The sequence below is a fragment of the Gopherus flavomarginatus genome, chromosome 9 (assembly GCF_025201925.1).
Source record: "Gopherus flavomarginatus isolate rGopFla2 chromosome 9, rGopFla2.mat.asm, whole genome shotgun sequence".
Taxonomy (NCBI): domain Eukaryota; kingdom Metazoa; phylum Chordata; order Testudines; family Testudinidae; genus Gopherus; species Gopherus flavomarginatus.
The window spans coordinates 68,482,015-68,507,481 of record NC_066625.1 but is presented as its reverse complement, the minus strand read 5'-3'; the positions used below and the strand labels follow the sequence as shown (position 1 = coordinate 68,507,481).

The following is a 25,467-nucleotide window of genomic DNA, read 5'->3' as shown; positions in this document are numbered from 1 at the left end:
CTCAGTCTGTCCAAGCTGCATTCAGTGCAGGATCTGCCAAAGAGTGAGGAAAAAGTGGAATGGAGCCTGATCTAAGTTATTCCTGTTGTAACATATGCAAACAGTACAAGGTCAAAAATGGAGGCCTGGTTAAGATTGGCTGTAAGAATTTGACCAAAATAATAACAATAATCTTTAAAAATAAGCTATGTTGGAAAGGGGTTATCTGTCTAATTGATCAAGTTAAATGAGCGATGATTTGGGGCTAATTTGGTCCCCATCCCTCAAAACCTCCTAATCTATGGAGAAAAGTCTGTCTGCAGTACATCTGACCTCCTTCTCCATCTCCCTTACCTGGACTGGTTCACCATGTCTTATCTTGCCTGTGTGTGTTTTTCTCCAACTATGTCTGCACTGGGAGCAGTGTGGAACTGTGTTGTCCTCTGAAGAGATTAGGGAGAAATTCTGCCTCAGGCAAACACAATCCCTCTCTGAGTGATATGATGCTGAGGAGGAACATGCAGGCTTGATCATGAGTAGGCCTCCGCCCTAATGCCTTTGGGGCAATGTGTATCCCCTGCTCTCCACTAAGTGGAATGACTACAATTGTGGCTGGCTTATAACAGAAGCAATGCAAGAGGCAGTGATCCTTTCTGTACAAGCCCCCTGTCAACCCATAAAATGTGTCCCTTAGGCTGTAGGAAACCTGTCCTGCTGAGTTGGCAAAGTGCTATATAAATATACAGTGCAAAATAAATTGTTTTTTATAATAATGTGAGAGCTCACTTAATGAAGACTCATCAACTAAGGCTCCATTTGGCAGATAGTTTGTTTCATTGGTTGCTTTTTAGACCCATAATTCCCAGATTGTTACAGGAATATTAGAATTTTTCTACCTGTAGAAAGAAGTTCTGTTGAGTTTCTCATTTAATTTATTTGAGACTAATATGACAGATTCACCAGCATCTGCTTACTTGATTAAATGTTACTGAATTTTAAACCAAATACCATCAATGAAAATGTGAAAAGGCAAAGGAAGATCTATTCAGATATTTAGTGTAAATAGTACTACACCTTTTATAGCTCTTTTCTTCTAGGGATCATGCACGCTGTGTGTGGGTTGAACAGGTAATAGACTTCTATTGTCATGGAAACATTCAGCCATTGGCCTGACTCTAATGCAGCACGCATGAAGCTTAAAAAATCATCCTCTGTTGGGACTAAAATGGAAGCCTCTGGACTTCCAAGCACTGGATGTTCCCAATGTGCTGCTTTGTAAGTTTCAGAGAAAACGGAGACGTTCCCCAAAGGAGCCTTCGTTATATTTTCACTTTGCTTCAAAAGAGGTCTTTGTATAGTACAGCAGATCATGAGGAAAGAATATTAATAATGTTTAGTCTATACATTTATGACAAGATTTTCAAAAACTCCCAGCACTAGCCTAACCCTGTTCTCACTGACTTAGGTCAATGCTGAGTGCTTTTAAACATCACACTCCTAAATTCTAGTGGAATTAGCAGTTCTAGTACTTAAGTGACAGTTTGTAGTTCAAGATACAATAGCAAAATAAAAGCATATCGACAACATAGGTTTCTCTGCAATTTTAATTAGGTTGTGAATGGTGTAGGATTGACTGCCTTAGAGGCTGAAATCCTTTACTTCCTTTATTTAGCTGCAGAAAAGGCTAATACATTATAAGGTTGGAAAGGCCCCGCATGATCATCTGGCCTGGCCTCATGTATAACATGGGCCATAAACTTCCCTGAATTAATTCCTGTTTGAACATGCAGTATAGTTTTTGATAAAAATCTTAGCTTGATTTTAAAATGCCTAGTGATGGAAAAACCACCTGCGAATGTATTTTTGTCTGACCAACAGGGACTACTTCTAGGTTGAAGCTTTATGTGACGTCCGTCATTGGCATCTTCAGTAAGACTCCACATTTTTGATGCCAGCTTTGTTTTCTTATATATCTATAAAAAAGATACTGCCTCTGAAATAATGACAATGCAACTGCTACTGCAATACTGAAGCATTTGCAATGTAGTTGAGTTGACCTATAGACACAGCTAGGTTGACAGAAGAATTAGTGCATTGACCTAGCTATTGCCTCTCGGAGAGGTGGATTACTGACACTGACAAACAATCTCTTCCATTGATGTAGGGAGCATCTATGCTACAGCTCAGCGCCATAGCCTGAGGCAAATATCCATTCCCTACAAAGCCAAAAAGCAGCAAGGTAAAAGTACTTAAATAATACATTAGTGATGTCCAAGCATCACCTTTAGGTGTTTCTATGATAATTATATAATCAGCTTTCTGCTTACTTTTGGAAAGCAGAATCTTTGGAATCTGTGTTTGATGCTATTGACTTCAGTGGAGTTATTCTTGATCTAAACCAGGGTAAGTGAGAAGAGAAACAAACCAGACTTGTGTGAGTTTAGAGTCCCAAGCATACCCTGCTCCCATGATATGTCACACTATTTGACGTGCATCTGAGGAAGTGGGTATTCACCCACGAAAGCTCATGCTCCAAAACCTCTGTTAGTCTATAAGGTGCCACAGGATTCTTTGCTGCTTTTACTATTTGACGGTGATCATAGATACCAGTTATCAACAGTCTACTTCATCTTCCAGCATGATGACCTAGTTTTTGTGTGACTTGTTTTTAAATTCCAGATAACCGTGAAAGGAATATTTATAATAAGAATCAGCAGAAAGTAAAAGTGAGCAGCTGGATAGTCTGTTCTTACCATCATTCATCCCTTTCCTGGCTGAAAAGAATTAAAGCCAAAAGTTTAGTTGCCATGATAACATACAAATGATGTAATTATCAGATAACCTGATACCATTAGCATGAATTATTTTGAGTTGTGAAAATAATGCCTTGTGATTAGGCCAACTAACTGGGGTACACAATTCATGTTATTAAACATTATATATCTACATTGTAAGAAAAATCTTTTTGATTCTGATATATATCCCACCTTTATACTCAAACAAACAATGATCATTCCTGAAATATGTATTTGAGAATGAAGCTGAGTTTAAATTGCTTGGAGGAAGAATAATTGAAGTTGCTAAAGCAGATTTAAGGATCTGTTTTATGCTTTAAAGCACTGAACAATAAAACAAAGAATAATAATGTTTGTATCTAGCACTTTTCAGTAATGACAATGAACTAGAATAATGAATGGCCAGTTTTGCCAGCACAAACTTACTTAACACCTTTTGAAAGGGAACACTGCATTAGAACACTTATGAATGCTTGAAATTGCAGAGTAATGATTTTATTATTGTGATGAACATCTAATTAGACTGAATGGAACTTAACCCTGGAACTCTGCAGGGCCCAGGATAGCCAGAATGAAATGATATGTTCTTTCCAGAGCATAAGAACGGATTATTGTGATAGGTCAGGTGTCCCCATATTTTGTGATTTTTCTTTTACTTTATTGAGGGGTTGGTGTGGAGTAGAGAAGAATGTGCTTTCAATGATAGCCTATGTGGTCTCTTTGTGCCAAAGGGCAGGAGCAGTCGATATATTTTGTTTAAATCTTTTAAGGGTTCCTGAAGATAAATGGGCTCCTGGGCTCCTTTACATCTTTTTTTTTGTGAGGTGGGCTTGTGAGGAGAGCTGGAAGGGAAGAGGAGGGCAGGAGATTAGTCTTGTATTTTCATATTGAGTAAGAAGTACATTAGTAGTAGTAAAGCACCAAAGCCACCCTTTAAGATATTGATTACATAAATGTAAATTGTTCTTATTGTTGCTGATAAATAATGTAAGTAACATAATATATGCAACATCTATTAGAGTAACCCTGAAACATCGCAATTATTCAAGAAAATAGACTGAGGTGAACAATTACAACAGTGTAGATACCATTCGGTTTTAGAATCACAGAATAAAGTGGATTCATTTAGAGATGTGCCTTAATATGAGTCTGGAATATTTAATTAGGTTTTAAACCAAGTCAGTTCTAAGATTTGGATTTACCTAAACGACACCCTTCTAAGCAGTTCCCATGAGATTTCACTCTCAAAGGGTAGAAATCTCACATGACATCTCTTGAATGATGGAGGTTTGTGAGATTGTTCTTGGATACCTTTGCTATATTTGAATTGGAACTGGAAAATAGGATCCTTCCAGTTTTGGGTCTGACCTTCTAAAACCAGGGGAACAGGTTTATATCTGAAGGTTCGACTTCAACCCCTCCACCATCCCAAAATTAAAAATATCAGAATCAAAGTTTATTTTTCTAATGATGTTTAAATGTGTCATGCATATGCAACTGTGATATTTAGAAATCACAATTTAAAAAGTTATATTGTGATTATGAACATGGAGATGTGACAGTGTAGAGGGGAGTTTTAAGAAAACAGTTACATACAGAAAAAAAAACAAACCTCTACATTTGTTTAAAAGCATATTGTGTAAAATTGATCCTTAATATTATTGACCAGATGTGTAAGGCTTAGGAATGCAACAATTTTTATGGCAAAATGACTAAAAGGTGTTTAAATAGCTGGAAACAGGGGTTCAAGTAGTTATACAGTGCTTAATATTGGCATGATCTTCAGTGTATCATAAAACTTCCTTAAGTGTCAGTTAGTCCTTGTTTTCCCCCTGTAGATACCACAAGGTGATCTGTTGTGATGACACAGTGGGATTCAAGATTGATTAGAAGCTGACACATTATTGGACAGCCCAAATAACTTGCTGTTGTCTTATTGACACCTACATGTGTTTTTGAGCTTCCAATCCCCGCTGCAAGTCTTGGGTCCTGCCAACTGTCTGCTCTAATTATGTGTCCTTCTGCATTATATAACTGGGACTGGTGAGAGAATGAATATAACACTGCAGAACTGAAAAAATAATGCAGCTTAAGTTAGGATTGCCCAGTTATCAGGATTGACTATCATCACCCACGAAAGCTCATGCCCCAAAACGTCTGTTAGTCTATAAGGTGCCACAGGATTCTTTGCTGCTTTTACAGGATTGACTATGGCATTCTCCACATCCAACAGACAAGCCTGGAAGTTATTTTGTGTTGTAAAATTTTGTGATTGGCTTATTTCCTATCTGTGACAAACAAAATAAATAAGAACCAGTCTTTGTTGTAGAGCATGCTGTGTCAAAAGGAAATATGAGATATTACATCAGGATTACCAGCAACAGGTTCCAAACTGCTCATTTTGTGTGTGTGAGGGGGGGAATCCAGTCCATGACTTTCTGAATGATATGAACTGGTGTTTAACTATCCCAAACCTGGGATATTTGTGTGTCTTTAACTAAGCAATCAATGCTTTCTTGTATAGTAGTTAAGTAGGAGAAGGTCAGAGGTCTTGCTTAGCTGAACATTCTCTCCCAGCATATACTAATCAAGTTGCCCACCTAATTTTGAGATATAAAACAATGCCTTATGGAAAAGGTGTATTTCAGTAATTAAGACAAGTAACTCATCAACAGAAAATCCCCGGGCCAGAACATACCTAGATTTTCTGAAGGCCAGACTTCTGAAAGAATTTCAAGGATGTCAGAGTCTATTTGTCTTAGGAGATTTGTACCTCTGGGAAATTTTGCAGTTAACCCAGAAACATCACACCTCTGTGCACACTCTAGCTGTAATTGTATATCAATCTAGCTGATCTCCATATGAATCCCGGGTAGATTTCAGTGGTAACATCAAACTTCTGTGTAAGATGTTTTGCTCTTTTTGCCAACCATTAGAACTCTATAAAAGAACATTCTTTTAGCACTCTGGTTTGATAGTGAGAGAAACACAATACTTCAGTCATACTGCAGATTTGTGACCTAGAGGTTGTATAGTTTGTCACAACCTGTAAAGCTAATATAGCTTCAGCTATTTCACAGTAGAGCCAACAAGAGAGTTTAAATGATAACTTGCATTATACCCTTCTGCCTATTTTTTGCCATGCAAAATATTTACCTAAAGCATGAAAAATAAATTCCAAAGGTCTTCATCTGTTGAGGTGCGGGGAAAATTGAAAACATTTTAAGTTTCCCCACCCCTCCTCCAACTCATCCCTTTTGATGAGCCATTTCTCAATAAGAAACAATCCTGGACTCTCCTTCTCAACCATCAGCATAATTTCTTTTTCAAACTGATCATGATCCTAAAAAGAATTGCTCTGGTGCAGTTCCCCCATCCCTTTACCACTGATGGTAGCTGACCAGTTCATTGTAGAGCCTCTGATTAATCCAGCTGTCTCCTGGCCCACTTGCTGCTCCACTCAGGCATCCCAAATTTGTAGCACTTCATGAACTAAAGCTGTACTGCATTGGGGGGACATCCTGACTCCACTGAAGCCATGGCAAAACTCCCATTGACTTCAGCTGGGCCAGGATTTGACCTCAAAATTCAGTCAGTGCTTTGGTGTGAATGGGGGCAGTAAGACTGACTTCTACTTGATCTTGATTTGTCCCTAAGAATACAAGATGCCCAAGTTCAAACTCTTTTTTAAAACAATATTTTCAATACACTGAATCTATTCCAATCAACCCATTTAAAGACAGATAATAGCAAAAAGAAAATGTCAGTTGCAATGGATCTGCAGAAGAAGTCAGACTCCATCAAATGCATAAAAGAGGATGGTTTTCTGTAATCTACAAATTGAAAGATCCAATAGAATTCTACAGTCCATATTGAACATAATAATAGATGAAAGTGTCCCAAAGGTGCCTTGTCTAATATTTTTTCAGCCTTTTAATGAGCTTGTGAACATAAGGGGTGGGTTATATGGTTAAGAAGCCATGGTTACATGGTTAACCTGTGTGAACAAACCAGACAAGGGACCAAATCCTGTTCGGCCAAAACTACTGTTGAAAATCAATGAAATTTGAGTCGAAACTAAGTAATAACTTTAGGATTTAACCCATAATTTGAAGGTTCTATTTGAATGAACATTCAAAAATTTGAATGCTTATTCAACTCTTATGTCCATAAATTGGATGGAACCTATCACAGAACAGGAGGAGGTCTCATGAGATTTACTTTTTGTTTCTAGTTGAGTTGAAAATAATTTCAACACCTCTGGGAAGAAACTACAGGGAGGCATGTACTGTACAAGCATTGCTGACATTGCGCTTTATTTGAAAGTCTCCCACTGTTGTACACTGGTCCAGCTCCACCAGTGCTAGCAACAGTGGGAGTTGTCATGGAGACCAATTGCAGGTGTTCTTACCATTGTTATTTAGACCTGTTCTGCAAAACAGTGGTAAAAATTCCAGTAGCTGCTCTACACAAGTGCTCCTGTCACTTACACCATCAGTTCATACTTATCCTCCATCACTGTCACTCATGCTCATACATTAGTGATAGATGATATTCAGAAAAAGCTGAATGTAGATACCATGTCAGTGAAAAATAAAGGCAACTGTAAGCAGAAGCTATATGAATTTCGTCAGATCCCAATTCATCATCTTATTCATCTAAACCAGTTAATTCATCCCTAGGATTAAAATATGCATGTTTCAGAACCCCAGTTTATCCATCCTATTTTATTAATATTTATGAAACAGTCTTGATTTCTGAAAAATGCAACAGCAATATTTTCCTCCTTGAAATGCTCTGCTGCTCAAACTCAGCTTATAGTTTAACAGGAAACCTGACCATGAACTGAACCAAAAGGTTTTAGTTTTTTTTCTCTATTATAAGGAAGGAAACAAAATCACTGAGAAATATTATAGGAACAGAGGAATTGCCAGACTTGATCAGACCCAAGCTCCATCAAGTCCAGTATCATGTTTCCAACAGTGGCCAGTAGAAGATGCTTCAGAGGAACGTGTGTTTAAAAAACCCAAAAACCTGCAGTAGGTAAATATGGGATAATCAGCTCCCTGCATAGATCTCTTCCTCATCTCTAATAGTTAGAGATTGCCTGAAGCCCAAGGTTTAATATCCTGTCAAAATATTTTGTTATAAATAATTATGATAATTCTAGATGGGAAAAAAAACAACCTATATTTTGTATAAAAGAATGTATAGTAATAGAAAGAGTGAGTTTCTGCTTTGTGAGAAAAACAATAGAATTGGGATAACTGTGCTCTATTAGCATGATTTATTTCCATTTATATTCAAAACTGACAAGATTAACTATTCACTGTTAGTGCCAGAAATCGATGCAGATGTTCAGGGCTGTGTCTAGGAAACAGATAAGCATTTGAAGGACACCACTATTTGCCTGCATACAGCCATGCTTTGGCTGCTATATAATTAACAGCTTTGCAACAAAGTCCTTAATGACATTTAATTTTGCACAAATGCTATGAAAATGCAAATCACTGTTGAAATATTGGACTAATTTTAATGTATTTAGCCAACTTAATTGAGAACGAAAACAAATTTGTTAACTAAAAATGTCATAAAGCTCCATGCCCCTTATTTTTCCTGTCTTCTTATTATCAAAGCCTTCAGCTTTCAATTAGCCAGACTGCGAAAGGCTCTTACATGTGTTCACCGGAGTATGGGGGCTGGGTAAAAATATCCTCCTTTCTCCCTTGCAGATACTGCCAAAGAGCCAGTCACAGTTTCAGTCCTTGGGCCTAGAGAATCTAAAAGATTGCTCTTCTTGGATACTCCAGGTGATATACAGCACTCCGAAGAGAGGGTCCCTCTCTGCACCAGCCCACCAACCAGGCCAGCCACAATGGTGGGGAGCAAACTGCATCATCCTAAAAGATGGAGCAGCCTGCTTAGCCCTTATGCACCCAGGGAATTCAGGGTGGGATTTTGGTACCATAGGATAATTCCAATCCCTTCAACGTGGGGCTTTGCCTTAGGCAGACAATGTATCCCTCTGTGTTCAATTCAAACAGCTAGTTAAATTAACACCTTCACTTCCAAGGGTCTTTCTAAAAAGCAGACAAACAAAGTGAGTAGATGTATTTCCCTGAGGTATGTTCTCTGTGGTTATCAGGTTCAATCTGATGATACAAGCAGAACAACATTCCATCCAATCCTTCCTCAGGCAGAAGTCTCAGTCCCATAATTCACTGACCTGAGTTAAATGAGGGTTTTACCCACAGGCTAGACTGTGATTTTAGACACAGCCCAGAGCAGGAAATGATGCATATGTTACAGTTCCCTCCTTGCTTTCCTCTTGGCCCAGGGAGATAGTACTTTGCTGATGGCCTATATCAACAGCAAATAAGGACACCTGTCAAATTGGCTAAACTGAGCTGAATTACGGAAATGGGGAAAGGTGCACAGAGACAAAGGTCTACCCTCTCCTACTCCACATCCATCGGTGCCTAGCTGTGGGGAGCAGCAGGTGCTGATTCCTGCATGCCTGGAACCACTGCACAGAGGTTCCCTTGCAGAGGTGCTTAGTTTAACTCAATCAATCTAGAAGTCTAGAGTCAGGCCCAAAATGTAAAAAAAAAAAAAAGCCCTTAATTGAGTTAATAAATTCAATTTACCTAGCCCAGTAGCAATCCATGAAATTTGTTGTTCTCCACAGTAGCAGTAAGACATGAATTTTTAGAATCATCATCTATAGATCTCCGTAAGAATGATGGGAACTGTATTACATTTTCATTGTCAGCCTCTGCACAGGCAGCAACAACATTGAACTAAATTTGCATTTCATAGGTAGAACCCACACATTTTTCACAGATACAATAAAATATCTGAATAAAACATCAGAATTATATTTCTCTGGCCTGTGTGTCTATACAACTTTTGAACATAGGGGAAATGAGCAGCTACTGGAATTTTTACCACTGTTTTGCAGAACAGGTCAAAATAACAATGGTAAGAACACCTGCAGTCAGTCTCCATGACAACTCCCACTGTTGCTAGCACTGGTGGAGTTGGGCTAGTGGTACAACAATGGGAGACTTTCAGATAAAACTCAACGTTAACAATGCTTTTACAATCCTTTCCTCTCAGGAATGCAGAAACTCAACTTCTGACCTCAAAGGTTTGTAACAGAGTTCTACTCTGTCAGCAACAATGTAACTGGGCAAATGCAAGAAAACAGTCATTTTGCGCAATATTTCAGCTCATAACTTTGGAACATTAGTTTAAATGGGAAAAGTGCCAGAATTCTCAGAGGGCCCTGATCATAATGCTACTAAATGGAACTCACCTCTGTATGTGTTCGAAAACTACACTAAGACACATATGCTTATCCAGTATGATTTTATTTAGCTCATGCTTTGTGACATTCCCACCTTGGCATGTCCCAAGAATGGGGTAAACAACAGAATAGCCTGATCACTCATTCAGTTTCTAAACTTGCACAAAATGAGGATTTCAGGGATGTATAACGATAATTGTCATCAAATGTTTGGTGTGAATCCAACTTGATCATAAACATTTCTGAACATACAAGCTCTCATTGGAAATGAGGAGACTTCCCTCAAGATTTGTTGTGTTATGATGAAGGTTGAGTGAAACCTCATTGAAACTGGTCTGTGCAACCGCCAGCCTTCATTCCAGATAAATTTATGAAGCAGGTAAGCTCCTTTTGGGTAAGATGGCTGCAACAATGTGAGCAACCACCCAAAACACAGGCCAACTACCAGCAAGGCCAATCAGAAACATCAACCTGGTGTGTTGATGGGTTTTGCTGAATATTGTTTGGAGGTTTCTGTGAGCAGAGGCAGCCAAAGGACAAACAGCAACATGCAGGAGGAAAGCCGAGAAGAAAGAAAAGGGAGTACTGGGAATGTGGCCCTGAGAGAAAATACGGAGCGAGAGAGAGAATAAGCTTTTGGGACAGAGCACTGATGCCACTTTCAGCACTGCTCCGGGCCAATGGGAGGTGCTGGAAGTGGCAGCCAGTACGTCCCTTGGCCCGCGCCACTTCCAGCAGCTCCCATTGGCCCAAAGCAGCGATCCATGGTCAGGGGGAGCCGCGATCGGCTGGACCTGCGGACGGGGCAGGTGAACACACTGGCCTGGCCTGCCAGGGGCTTTCCCTACACAAGCAGCGACCCCTGTTTGAGAAACCCTGGATTAGGCAATAGACACACAGGCCAGATAAAAATCTCTGGCAGCAGAGCGGCTGCTGCTTATTCACATCCTCCTCTTACAGATAGCATCATTTCAGATCTAAGTAACAAACCCTCTCCCAAAGATTTCCTGCACTCCAACTTGCATAAGTACTTTGCTGAACCTTTCCAATGAACTACACTATTTACTAGTCATGGTTCCCCCTTTGATTGATTGATAAATACTCATTCATGCGGTGCAGATTTTTCTTCATGACAGCTGTGTCCCTCCACACCTGCATTTCATGTAGCAGAGATTCAACTTTATTCAGAGACTGCTTTCCTTGGTTTTAGGGAACACAGCTGTGAATTGTCACATTTTATTTTTTTAACTTCAAGCAGGTTTGCAAAAGTAAATGCCATATAAGTCATCTGATAGTCTGCAAATGACACCCACCTGCCACTTGGCTGTTTGCTTTGTTGATGTACAGAGAAACCCATTAGACTTGCTAACTTGACTAGCTGGTGTAGACTCTATATACATGACTATCCAATATTAACTATTGATCATATCCATACATGAGCCACATTTACATAATTTCTCACTGATTTTGCAGCAAACATATACATTTGACAATCACCAAGGCCCCCTATCGTGCAACCCTTGCAGATTTCATTGAAGAATTCAGGACAAAGACGGTCAGAAACAACTTCCTATTTACAAAAAACCTTAGTAACAACACAGCACATATTTTGTACAATGCATACACAAGGAAGGAGTTTCAGGGATAAATATACCATTATGTAATTCCACACTACATCCAAAGTGTTCAGAATAAGTGTAAAGAAACCTACAATATTTTCGAACTCATAAGTTGCTTTTCAGTGTATAAAATCATGTTAGGAATAACATTTGCAAAAGTGTCAGCACTTTGTGTTCAGCAAAAAGATACAGATCTGTCATTAACCAGCACAGCACCTGAATAGAATACTTTGCCTTTGATATTTTTCTATCTCTGTATTCAATTTTCAGCATAATATTTCAATAGTAAGGCATCTGAACACAGCAATGGTTACAATAATATGTTGCATTTCTTTACAGGCATCATCAGAGAATTCAAATTGCTTTGCAAACATTAATAAATGTGGACTTGCTGCACTCCTGTGAAAGGGACAAGAATCATTATCTGCATCTTACAGATGGATAAACTGCAGACCAGAGAGGTTAAAGCTCAGATCCACAAAAGGACTTAGACTCCTAAATCTGGGGATTTGAAAAAAGTTATTGGAGCAGGGGGACTGGACCCTAGAACTCCCACCTCCCCGAGTCATTCTCGTGCTATTTCTTTGGTCAGTGACTCTTTAATTGTTTATCTAAAGTGGAACAGCTTCAGCAGGAGAGACTGGGGAAGTTCCACAACAGAATATCCCATAGGCCAGTGGTCAGGAAATTCCTGTAAAGTGGAGAGGGTAAAAGTGAAACCTTGGTTTCACACATCCTGCAATGAGTGCTCTAACCATTGGGCTAAAAATTACAAAGTAGGCACTAATGGCAGGAACGACACCTCTTCCTCGTCTGCCACAGTGTTTGTAGCAAGAACAGTTTGGGTACCTAAGCAGCTTGTCTCTAGAGGGATTCCTGGCTGTGGCTTGCAAGCAGAGATAGGTGTCTGCCTGGTGTTTGGCACCTAAGTAGCTTAGCACACACTCTTCTTGTCAGCATCTCCTATTGGCTAACTTAGACAGCTCCTTATCGAGCTTGCTCACTTTTATGGATCCCATCCTTAGGTACTTCTCTCTCCCCATGCATTGTATAGGGAGCCTAGGTGTTTAATTCAGGCTTTGTGGGTCTCAGCTGCAGTTCTAGTATTGTAGCTGTAACCTTACAGACTCTAAATTTCACCATCTCACACATTCAGTGAAGTTTATATTTTAGATTTCTTCTGTAATGTGTTTTTAGTATGTCACTCTAATTGTTTGGATTTGGTTAGTATCTTGTTTTCAACCTGTGATTTTGACTGGGTTAAGTGGGTCTTGTCTAGTAACTGAGTGGGAAGGATCTATAACTTAGAAATCATTCATTCTCATTTACTTAAAAAAGAAACAGTTTTCTTTCTGTCTATAGCCACAATTGCTGAATCATTTTGTAGTAGTTTTGTTTGTATGAAGACAACAGGTCCATTACAACACTATAGAGTTTGATCAAATACACCTCTACCTCGACATAACGCGACCTGATATAACGTGAATTCGGATATAATGCAGTAAAGCAGTGCTCCGAGGGAGTCTGGGGGTGCAGGGCTGCTCACTCCGGTGGATCAAAGCAAGTTCAAAATAACGCGGTTTCACCTATAATGTGGTAAGATTTTTTGGCTCCCGAGGACAGCGTTATATTGAGGTAGAGGTGTATATATCTGTTTTGACATACTTTACTTAGCTGAAATACTCATTTGAAAGCTGTTTATAGTTGAATTTTGCCCTGTTCACAAGGCTGGACCAAATGTGTTATAACCCTATTGGACCACAAGCTGGTTTTACAGTTTGAATTCAATTGTTTCCTGTCTAGGTCGGGTCTAAAAAGAGAATCATCATAATTACAGATCTCACTGCTTATCAGCTTGAGATCCAGATCTGCTTTGAAAGCAGGGTTTTTTCAGTTGGTAGTGTGTCCATAAAGATATGCTGTGTATTATATCTGTTCAAATTGTCTGTCTCTTTTCATTACCATTACTGTTGACTTTGGTTTGCACTGGGTTTTTAAGCTAGGTGCTTAAAAATCAAAGAAATATTCATGTTTGGTGCTAACATCTTAATCCCCTTAACCTAAGTGATGCTAGAATCAGATGAAAATTTTGGCTTGTTTTATATTGTTTTTAGATAACTCTAAGCTTGTTGCCTTTCTGGATGGTATTTGTCACTTAATTGGATTTTGGGTCCAGACTGATTACATATATGGGCAAAATTATTTACTTTCTCCTTCTATTGGCAGTTCATGTTCTTTGATTTCACCTTCAGATTCTTTACAACATCGCCTTGTGTCCTCATGTCATCCTATACACCCTGTCATTCCATATCCTTCCTTCTGAGTGCTCGCTTCAAAGCTCATCTGGAACTATCAAGGCTCTTCTCAACTCTGCTCACATTTCATCCTATACTCTCTCTTACCATGTCTTCCCTCTTAAATGGTTGGGCTGAGTCCTCAGTTGTGCTGAGTTGTACACCTGACACAACCAAGGAGAAAGTGACAGATGGTTCCAAACCACCTTTTCTGCTCCATGCTGGGCTGCTGGAGTCCAAAACTGTCTTGCTGTATAACTTAGAGTAGGTGTCTTTGCCAGCTGTAAGCCACCTAAGGATTTTCCTCTGTCAAAGGGAATCTGATGTTGCCCCATTAGAACTCTTTGAGGAACTGCTGGATCAAGGGTTCTTCCCCTAGTCTCAGCCTTTTTGCACTTTTTGTGTATCATCCCTTATGCTTGTAACAGTCTCCCAGTGGTCTCCATCCAATCTCTCCTTAAAACTCACTTCTGCTGTGAAGCATTTCTAGGCTGATCTACACACAGTCATTGCATCTGTGCCTTGTTGACTTGTGTTCCATATTAGTCTGACTCAGACTGCAAGTTCCTCAGGCCTGGAGCTGGTCTTTTGCAGTCTTTTTGTAAAGTGCTGGGCTTACTCTGAGCACTGTACTCAGAATAATAACCACCAGACCTTAAAGAGATTCAAACACTAGATCTATTTTCTAACCTGCATTAAAAACAACAGTCATTTGATTGCACATGATTTCTGCCACTTTGGCTCACGTAGACATAGGCCATGCAGTCTAATGCCCTCACATGTTACCGCCTGCAGATGTTTCTTTGTTGATATAGTTTTTGTTTTTTAATTGTCTTCCTGGTTCTTCAGGATATAGTGAGAACCACTTAAAGAGTGAACATTTTCCATGCTGCAGTCGCTCAGCACTATCTGCTATTCTAAGTATTCTCTGGAAACTCTGTGAAGTGCTGACAAACCAGACTACCGTTTTGCAAATGTCTAAAGATATTAGGACTTAATAATCCTAATTAAAAAGCCAAACAAAAATCATTCTGATGTTCATCCTCATGACCTCGTGTTGCTTCCCATTCCTCCTCCTACTTGCTTTTGTAGATTATTAACTCCTTATACTAACCTTGCCATTTGACTGGGATATAGGACTTTTTGTAACTGTGAGCTTTGTCAGGTGAATGGGGTCAGGAAATAAAGTCGCTTACCAACCCTGCTGTGTGTCACTCCTTCAGTATAGGGTCAAGGATTGTGCACATCTTCCTACTGGTCTGTAAAGCATGTAGCAGTCTGTAGGTGCAATAGAAATAGCAAAGCAATAACAACATTTAAGCAGAGGCAGATATCTTTACTATACATAGAGTACTCAGGGTGGTAAATGTTGAGCTCTTAATGGAATCCTCTGTAAGTGTGATAGGAACATAGAAATTGCCATTCTGGATCAGACCAGCAGACTTCCTACTCCAGTATCCTAATCAAATCAGTGGCCAAACCTAGATGCTTCAGAAGATGGTGTAAGAACCCTGCAGTAGGCAGCTGTGGAATAGGCTGCTCTCCACATGGGTCTCATCCTGATCTGTAACAATTAGCAATTGACTTAAGCACAAGGTTTAATATCACTTCCAGAATGTTTATTGTCATTAATTACAATAAATCTGGATATTCTTGGTTTTCCATGAAAATATCTGATCCTTTTCTGTATCTTGTTAAGTGCTTGGCCTCAACAAGTTCCTGTGGCAATGAGTTCCACTGGTTTTTTACATGTTCTGCAAAAAAAGATTTCTTTTTATCAGTTTTAAATTTCCTATTTTTAATTTAATTGAACATCCCCTTGCTATTGTGAAATAGGGAGAACAGATCTACATTCTCTAGACCTTTCTTTGTTACATATTTCTATCATCTTGTTTATCTCCGTTCTATGGGCATTTCTACATAAACACTGTGTGTGCCACACTGGCATATAAATTTACTGTGTTCCAGTGTGCCATGCACTAACTGTCCATATGGACCCTGCTGCTGTGCACTAAAATTTCCCTAATACACACTGCTGTACAGTGCTGTAGTTTTACATCCAAGCTTCCTGTTCAGTATGTATTAATGTAGACATGTCCTCTAAGGTAAGAGCTTCAGTCTTTTCAATCTCTCTTCGTATGAGAGTTTTCCCATGCTTTGATCTTTCTCCTTGCTGTTCTCTGAGCACCTTCCACTTCTGCAATATCCTGCACTCTTGGTGAGACCACACCATTGATTGATAAAAAGGTGTTCTGATAGTTTTAGTGTTCTTCTCCATCCTATGCCTTTTGCATTCTAACATCTAACACTCTACCCTCTTTTGACCACAGCTGTGCATTGAACAGAGGTTTTAATTGAACTGCAGTGCTAGCCAAGCCAGGTAACTTTCTTGGATCGATAGGGTTAATTTAGAACCCTACAGGTGTAAGGGTAATTTAATTTTTCCCCTTTAAAGAGCATTATTTTGCAACTTTTTCTTTTACGTGGATGTATTGGAGCTATCTCAGAACTGCAGTTTGCCCATGAATTGATACTTTGCCTGTCTTTTCCCTAGTCACTGCTGTGATAGTTTGGATTTGGAATCATTTTACACTCGCTTTGCACAGGTGTGAACTGGACTACACAAGAGGCAAGGGGAGGGGGGGAGTGTCATCAATTTCCAGATTTTGAGCACCTGGCAGCTCCCAGTCACTTCAACAGGAGCTGCTGAGTACATAGCACCTCTGAGAACAGGGCTTCCATCTGACTATTTCTTATAGTAAGTTTTATGTGTTGTGTTCCTCATATTTCCTATTATTTTTACCATTAAATTGCCAAAGAAGATCATACTTTGAATAACTATTGTGTTTCTCTAGCTAGACCTAACAGGACCCTTTTCTCTGAAATTACTTTTTTCTCCCAGTGCATAAATTGTGTCATAACATTGTGTTAAACATTTTTTTTTTTGTAAAATGTTGAAGTTGGTAGTTGGACATTAGATTGTAATGGACTAACACTAGGCTGTAGGCTACACATAAGACTCTTGTAAGCATTTTCAGACTTCCCCTGTTCTTCAGTCTTTTGTAACATGACTGTAGAAATCGGCTCTGAGCTGAATATTTGGCATTTTGATCTTGCAAATACTTATGCCTGGACTTAACTTTTAAGCATGTTGAACTCACAGTCACAAAGTGGGGCACATGTGTAAGTTTTTGCAGGGCTGGAGACCAAGACCTTAGCAACGGGAACAAAAAGGCTTGTCTGTAAAGGACAAACTACAAATTTGGTATTTTAGATGCTTTTTTCTGCTCTTATAGCCCTGAAGTAATTTTGATTTTTAAACAAAGTCTAAGGAGGAACTTGTACTGATACTTAACATAAAAAGATTATGCACACAAACTGAATAGTCATCATTCTTATCTAAGGCAAAACTGTAAAGTTACCTATATAATGTTAGTTTGGTATTGGCTGTATTCCTTATGCTTATTATAGCCTCTGCAGCATTACTCAGTTTCTAAGATGATGCTCTGTAATTGGCAAAGGCAATTGACAAAGGCTAGGAATTTTAGTAGTCTAAAGGAGTGAAGTTCTTTACTGCCATTGAAAGTCAAGGTGGTTAGGCAGGCAGCTCCCATTAGGAAGCATTAAAACTTCACCCAAGATTATAAGTGCAGGCACTTCATGTGTGTATACATACTCACTTAAAGGGCCTGATAGCACAGCTCTGATTCCTGTAGGTTGTCCTAATGAAATATGATTTTTTCTGAGATTGAGTCTAACTGCGGTGTTTCACTGTGATATAATGAAAGGTTCTGGATGCCAAATTGGACCTTTAGTAACAAGTGCACAGAGTAGGCCTCCTATGACACCCAGGTCACTCTGTTGCTTTCAGGAAGTTTGCACAGGGATAACTTTTTAATTAGTTAACAATGCTGCTGGTGAGTCATAAGAAGGAATAGGCTGCATCTTGTTCCCTTTTAGCTATGTTGGTTCTGCAATACATGAGACAGAACTTGCTTTTGTCACTCAGTGTAACTCTGCATATACGATGGGAGCAGATCTGCTGACCGAGGTGTTCAAGGTCATATGGCAGAACCAGTAATAGAACTCAAATCTTCTGACTCACTGTTCTGTTCATCAGACTTGTTAAGATCAAATCATACTTAATGTGTTCTTGGTTGTCTATCATTGGTGGAGGATGGTGAAGTGGCCCCCTTATTTTGCTAGTATTTCCCAGTTATCAGACCTCTCAGCCTTCATGATTTGAGGCTATCTTATGACCTAGACAAATGTCTGCCTTCATTTTTGTGCATTGGAGTGCCAATGTTTAGGTGTTTAATACTCTCTGGCTCTGGAAAAGATAACTTCCAGTGTGCCCTCTTTCCCCTCTCCCGACCTCTTCCCTGAAATTAAACAAGCTAATTTCAGAGCACCAGCAATTTTCTAGCCTCTTTGAGAAATATTTTCTGAGGTGGAGGAAAAGAGTGAAGAGGGGACTGGAGAAATAGTAGAGCAAAATTAAATGTGTGATGGGAACCTTTGAAGGGAGTGGAGGTGAGTGGGGGAAGGAAAGCAGAGTTCCTCCAGGCAGCAGGAGAGTTTGGGATTGAGAAGAGAGGTTTGGTGGAAGGTGAGAGTGGCAGGCAAAGTGGGGGAGAATTGTTTCCTTGGGGATTTGAGGGAGAAGAGCGAGAATGACAAAGGAACAGAGAGTGCAGGGAAGGTAAGTAGATGGGGAAGGAAATGCAAAGTAACATCTTATACTGTAAACAGTTTCAATTACCTTTAACAGAAACACAGAAATCAATTTAAAATTTTGATAATAAAAGAAGCTGCCAGGGGGAGGAAAAGGAAAAATAAAATAAGCAACTAAACAGAAAATGTAGAAAATCTCATGAGAGAAAGTAACAGAAAAGAGATGAAAGGCTGGAGTCAGGTAACATTAAACAGCATGCTGAAGCATGGCTTTGAGAGAGATGATTAAGAAAAATACAGACACACAGAGGGACATGTAGGGAAAAAGGGGACATGGTAACATTGTTTCAGTTATTGATCATAATTGCCATTGATCTACCTCATGAAACAAGGTGTCCATTTTACAGGGAAAAAAGAATTGTCTTGGATTCTGGGAGTTTGTGGGTATTCTGCACCACTTGTGACCAGGCTCTTTCTCCATGTTTCATCATGCACTGCCTGGCTATGACACTGGGGGGTTACACCAGTTGTGTCTCTGCTGATAAGGACACAGCTAAAACAATTACATTCCTCACAGCACAGCAGTTTGATCAGTCTGCATGCATTTCTGGACCAGCTTTTTCATTCTCAAGATATTACACCTGTTACAGTGATGGCCAGAGAATTTTTTGTACAAAACTAATACTTCATAAAGTACAGTAACAGTCTGTGAAAATTGAATATATTGTACCCTACAGTAAAACTCAATATACAAAACAGATATCAGTTCTTGTTCATTTTGATCACGGAAGCCTCATGACGATTATTCCAATGTATGCTTTATCAGAGCTGGTTTTAGACCTGCCTAAATTCCATTATATAGATAACATTATCTGACCATATTCTGATATTTATATACATTAACAATTGTTTTTTTTCCTTTTTCCTAGCAATAAAGATCAAGTTTGCATAAGTAGTTTGACAAAAGCAAGATGGACCAGAGCTATTCAGAAGGTAGGCACTTATAATTACTAGCTATGTAATGTGCTGCTGTAACGTAGTTTTCTTATGTAGGAAAATATTAGCTTCAGGTCCGCAGCTGTTGTAAATGAGTGCAGCTCCATTACACTAACTGAAGATCTGGCTTGGAGAAGTTTTGTTCAGGGGTCTTTGATTCACAGGAACACCTCTCACTATCTCTTGAAAAGCTATTTTCTTCAAGATAATCTAATGACTCAATTTTGTTGGATAATTTTTTTAAGATTCTGAAGGTTATCTTTTACCATAATGTCAATTGTAGCTAGGGCATTTTAGCTGCAATTCTCTTGAGTCAGAAACATAAACTCTCTTCAGAAAGTGGTAGCAGAACAAATAAAGAGATTGCAAACAGTATGATGTATTTCATTTTAATGTTTAAAATAAATTGTTGCAAGAGATGTTCTATCCAGCAAATATTTAATAAAGCTGTATTGAAAATGTCATCAATTGAAAATGCATTTTGCTGCTGGTTATGGCAATTAGAATTTGCCCAAACAATATCATTTATTTACAGAGTTCAATTGCTTTAAGTGCTTTCTCAATGCCCTTTTCTAAGTTGTGTTCTGAGTAATGTAACTTGGTTGCCTCAGATTATTGGGCCCCAGGACACACAGCTTGTCATTTCTGGGTCAGCAGTACTCTCTGTTGTTGTTGTCTAATGGTTGAAAAGGGTCCAGCTGGAGAAAGGTGATGGTATTAATTCAGTTCCTAGAGTGTGGTGGTCCACATCAGGTTCTTCACCTATCACCATTAGCACCTCTTGGTACACTCAGCACAGCTGCTGAATGTGGTATGCACAGAACTGAAAGTTAACTACCTGCTCATCTGTAGAGATAGTTCCTTCAGGAAAGCACTGAGTTACAGTTTTGCTAAAAAATCATGACTCAGGCCTCAAATTATGAGACTGATTTAAAATCATAAGACTCTTTAAAAAAGAATAATAGTGTGGGGTGGGGTGTTGGCTGTTGAGTCTTTACAGTAGACTCAGGTGGTGAAGTAGTGTGGAGAAATGCTCAGTCATGAGGGCTAGAAACAGTCCTTTTTTCCCCTTCCTGAAAGCTGAGATTCTCATCACTTGACTCCAGGAGTCAGCAGCCCTTTTTGTATCCTAGATGGCTATAGCTGGTTGAAACTTTCTCATGCCTAAATGAGAGATTATGTTTAGCATATGATGTTTTTTCACTGCTTTCATTGGTGACACAGCCACCATTGATCTCTATTCTCTAAGAATGGGTTTGAGTTGCGTTGTGTTTCTCCAAACAACCATTTAGCCAGTTTTAGGTGGTAATCTGCTGAGTTCATGTCTGAGGGTCAAAATATGTGTCTGCCGCTCCCTTGCTCCACAAGCAGCCTTGCTGATGTCAGTGGGACTGCCAAAGCGAGTAAGGTTATCACACTCTAGCCCTCACTACATATTTTACCTTGTATGGAGAGTTTTCTTAAAGGGTAAATTCAGTTGCCAGGGCCTAGCTCAATTATCTTGTCTCAGGATGAGACACTGCCTGACAGGAATCTGCCCTTGAGGCCAAGGAAGTGTAGTGGAGCTGTGGGAGTAGCATCTGTATGCCTACTATCTTGGGATGATGATATGGATAGCCCCTGTGGAACTGGGTTTTTGTCTGCTTTTCTTTATCTTATCTTCCATTTTGCCACCAATGCCAGCTGCATAACCACAAAGATAGGGGCAGGATCTGCTGCTATGTGCCTTCCACTGTCTGATCACTTTTATACAATGTTCAGCAACCAAGAAATAGCCTCAGCCTGCATATAAAGCCAGGCTCCTGTTGGATTCATTGCTTATTGTGAAAGAAGAGGCATCAGACAATCAGCATCTATTGATTATCTAGTGATGATCCCAAGTCCTGTTGCTACTCTGAAAAAGAAAGTCTCTGCTGTTGGTACTACCTCACAAGCAGTAAGTAACAGCAGACTTTGACCCACAGTACTGTAGGAAGCAATGAGCTCTATTTATAAGAGGAGGAAGAAACTTTGTAATTTTTAACTGCTGTTTGCCTTCTTGTGAAATGCTCTTCTAAACTATAAAGCTTTATGGATAATCCCAACTGTACATACAAAAATGATGGGGTCTAAATTAGCTGTTACCACTCAAGAAAAAGATGTTGGAGTCCCTGTGGGTAAATCTCCGAAAACATGGACTCAATATGCAGCAGCAGTCAAAAAAATGAACTGAATGTTAGGAACCATTAGGAAAGGGATAGAGAATAAGATAGAAAATATCATATTACCTCTATATAAATCTATGGTACACCCACATCTTGAATATTGCATGCAGTTCTAGTTGCCCCATCTCAAAAAAGATATATTTGAATTGGAAAAAATACATAGAAGGGCAGAAAAATGATTAGGGGTATGGAACAGCCTCCATAGGAAGAGAGATTTAAAAAGACTGCAACTGTTCAGTTTGGAAAAGACAACTTCACATGACACAAGAAATGGGTTACCCAATGGAATTAATAGGCAGCAGGTTAAAAACAAGCATAAGGCGGTGCTTCTTCACACAACACGCAGTAAACCAGTAGAACTTGATGCCAGGGGGTGTTGTGAAGGCCAAAAGTGTAACTGGGTTCAAACAAGAGTTAATTTCATAGAGGATAGGTCCATCAATAGCTATTAGCCAAGATGGTCAAAGACACAGCTGCATGCTCTGGGTGCTCCTAAACTTCTGATTGCCAGTGCCTGGGGCTGGATGACAGGATGGATCACTTGATAAATTGCCCTATTCTGTTCACTCGCTTTCAAGCATCTGGCACCAGTCACTGTCAGAAGACCAGATACTGGCCTGGATGGACCATTGGTCTGACCCATTATGGCTGATTTTATGTTCTTATAAGCCAATTGGGCTCTAAAAAATGAGCTCATTACAGTGTTGGCTGCCAGATATACGATCAGCATCCTTCTCCGGAGAGGTAGGGAAGATGCTTGGCAGGGTGATGAAGCCAGATCCTCAGCTTTCTGCTGTGTTGAAGACTGTTTAATTTCTGCCATTAAAGATCACTGATTCATGATACTTGACAGTTAATCTATGAGTGTAAATCACTTTTGGGGCCTATTGCTGCTTAATTGTGTGTAGAGATTTGAGAGCAAGCTCTGGTAAAATCTCATCCAGAATTCTTATTTATGTTGTTGATATTTTTTTTCTGAGTGCTCTTATCCCAAAAGAAGAGAACAAAATGTCACTTGTATCATAGTGTTGCTTCAGAATAGAGAAACAAATGAGTGAATAGGAGATACTTGTGCCTTTTTCATGTCTGTTTTATACAACAGTGTGTGTATTTTTTTGTAAGATTATATTTGCTTGAAAAGATATTTCTAAGCCATTGCAGAATCTGGAGCCGTATTTTGACAAAGTGTTGAAATCAGCTTTATAATTAAGACTGTTGTTAGAATCCTAATACGTTCTGCTTTGGATTCTTATGGGTCATGTTCATGTGACACAATTTGTGTAGTTAACTTCAGAATTCATTTCTTTGTGACTTGCAAAGAGGCTTTTCTGCATTTCTCAACATATTTTTTAGGAAATTTAACATAATTAACACACAATGGGGAAAAAATGCAGACACTTTAAAAAGTTTGGGCTAGACATTGATTTTTAAACTGTTTTGTGTCATCTTTTAATATTCTGTTTTTTCCCTGTTAGGAGCTTTCTTCCTTTCATATTCAGGAGAGCTTTTAATTATCTCAGGAATGTGTTTAAGGAAAAGTAGAGAAAATATAAAACATAGAGATGCATTAGATATTTAGGAGAGAGAATCTCTTGTAGAATTTACTATAAAACAAAACCGAAAACCTTTTCTCTTTTTGTAATGTTCAACTGTGAAACCTTAGTCCATTACAAACTGTGGCTGGGGAGTGTGGCCATTTATATCTTCTTCTGATCATTTTTTGGCAGGCAGTCTTGAAAGTGCCATTATGAAATCTTCACACTATAACTTAGTTTATATTTCAAGTAAGAAAGTTACTAATCCTTCAACAAAATGCAGTTTCAGACAATCATTAGTCATATTGTAGTCTACCAGCTGGTTTCTCCTCCAAGTAATGAGTGACTGCTTCATGCAATTCTGAGTGGTTGTGTAAAACTGTGATTAGGAAGTTTTCTGTTGCAGAAAAGTGGACTCAGTTAAATACTATGTGATAAACTCACTTATAATATTTAGCAAGTGTGAATGGCTGCTGCATCCATCAAAAAATTCAAAGGCCAGTCCAGGAACTTCTTCCACTGACTTCAGTGTAGGTATCCTGGATTTACTCTGGTGCCCATGACACCAGAATCTGGTCCCAGATTTACATGGTCCTGTACTGAAGTAAATTTCAAACTCCATAAACTATCCATAGAGAATTGAAGTGTAATTCTTATGCCATCTTTACCAGCTTTATGTCGTCTTTTGTGGCACCCCAATTCTGAGTTAGCCAAAGGCTGTTCTGTCAAACAGCCATAGCCGGAGCTCAGAAGTATCTGTACTGTGCCTTTTCCCCTCAGACACACCACGCCATCAGGGATTGTAAAGTGTAGAGGGGGCAAAGCTGCTACCTCAGCTCTGTGCCACCAAGGGAATTTCTGAGTAACTGGTGATTCTGATAGGGTACAAAAAGGCCATATCATAACAGGATATCAGTCTCAAAGAGCTCTCTGCTCTTTAGCTCACTGGGGCTAATGTATTTCCCCCACACGTATACTATTCAGCTGTGCTTTCAGCTGCAAGAAACAGACAAACCATTTTTAATCTGATCATGTATTTATGAAGAAATAGTCTGTAAAAGTACATCTTTAGTTTGGCTACTACATGGCAGTGTGTGTGTGTATCTTCTAAGCATTGATATCACACTCGTTGCTGGGACTGTCAGGGTATAATTCCCCAATCTGAACCTTAGAGTCCAAAAGATGGGGTACCAGCATGAATTTCTCTAAGCTTAATTACCAGCTTAGATCTGATAGGCTGCTACCACCCAAAAATATAGTGTATTGGGTCACTCTGGTCCCCCCAAAAACCTTCCCTGGGGACCCCAAGACCCAAATTCCTTGAGTCTCACAACAAAGGGGAATAAACCATTTCCCTTCCCCCTCCTTTCTTCCTCCCAGATCTTTCCCGCCTTGGGTACACTAGGAGATCACTGTGATTCAAACTCCTTGAATCACAACACAGAGAAATCAGGTTTTCGCTTTCCCTCTCTGGGCTGTCCTGGAGAGATAGACAGATTCAAGCTCCGTGAATCTAAAACACAGAGGAAATTCACCTTTCCTCCCCCTCCTCCTCCTTCCCTTCTCCCACCAATTCCCTGGTGAGTACAGACTCAGTTCCTTTGAGCCTTAACAAGGGAAAAAAATTACTCAGGTCTTTTAAAAAGAAAAGCTTTTAATAAAAGAAAAAAGTAAGAAATCTCTGTAAAGTCAAGATGGAATATTACAGGGTCTTTCAGCTTATAAACACTAGAAAGAAATCTCCCCCCAGCACAAATACCAATCAAAATGCATCCAGCAAAACACACATTTTCAAATACAGAAAACAATCAAAAGACTATAACCACCTTTTCTACTTAATACTCACTATTCTGAATATATAAGAGATTGTAGCAGGGAGATTGGCAAGAAACCTGGTTGCACGTCTGGTCCCTTTCAGGACCCAGGGAGAACAATGCAGAACCCAAAAAACACAAACAAAGGCTTCCCTCCACTGAGATTTGAAAGTTTTTTGTTTCCTGATTGGTCCTCTGGTCAGGTGTCCAGGTTCACTGTTTGTAACCCTTTACAGGTAAAAGAGACA

At 39.3% G+C, this 25,467-nt stretch overlaps 2 protein-coding genes across 2 annotated transcripts in view; one reads left to right on the top strand and one right to left on the bottom strand.

Moving 5' to 3' along the window:
* Positions 1-25,467, bottom strand: part of RSL24D1 (ribosomal L24 domain containing 1) — a 922,223-nt gene that overhangs the window by 157,845 nt on the left and 738,911 nt on the right. The gene's annotated exons all lie outside the window — the stretch shown is intronic.
* LOC127058538 (protein unc-13 homolog A-like) overlaps positions 1-25,467 on the top strand; it is a 152,175-nt gene that overhangs the window by 59,043 nt on the left and 67,665 nt on the right. The window contains exon 7 of the mRNA XM_050968681.1: positions 19,600-19,663. Coding sequence (XP_050824638.1) covers positions 19,600-19,663 — 64 coding nt within the window. The remainder of the gene's footprint in view (positions 1-19,599; positions 19,664-25,467) is intronic.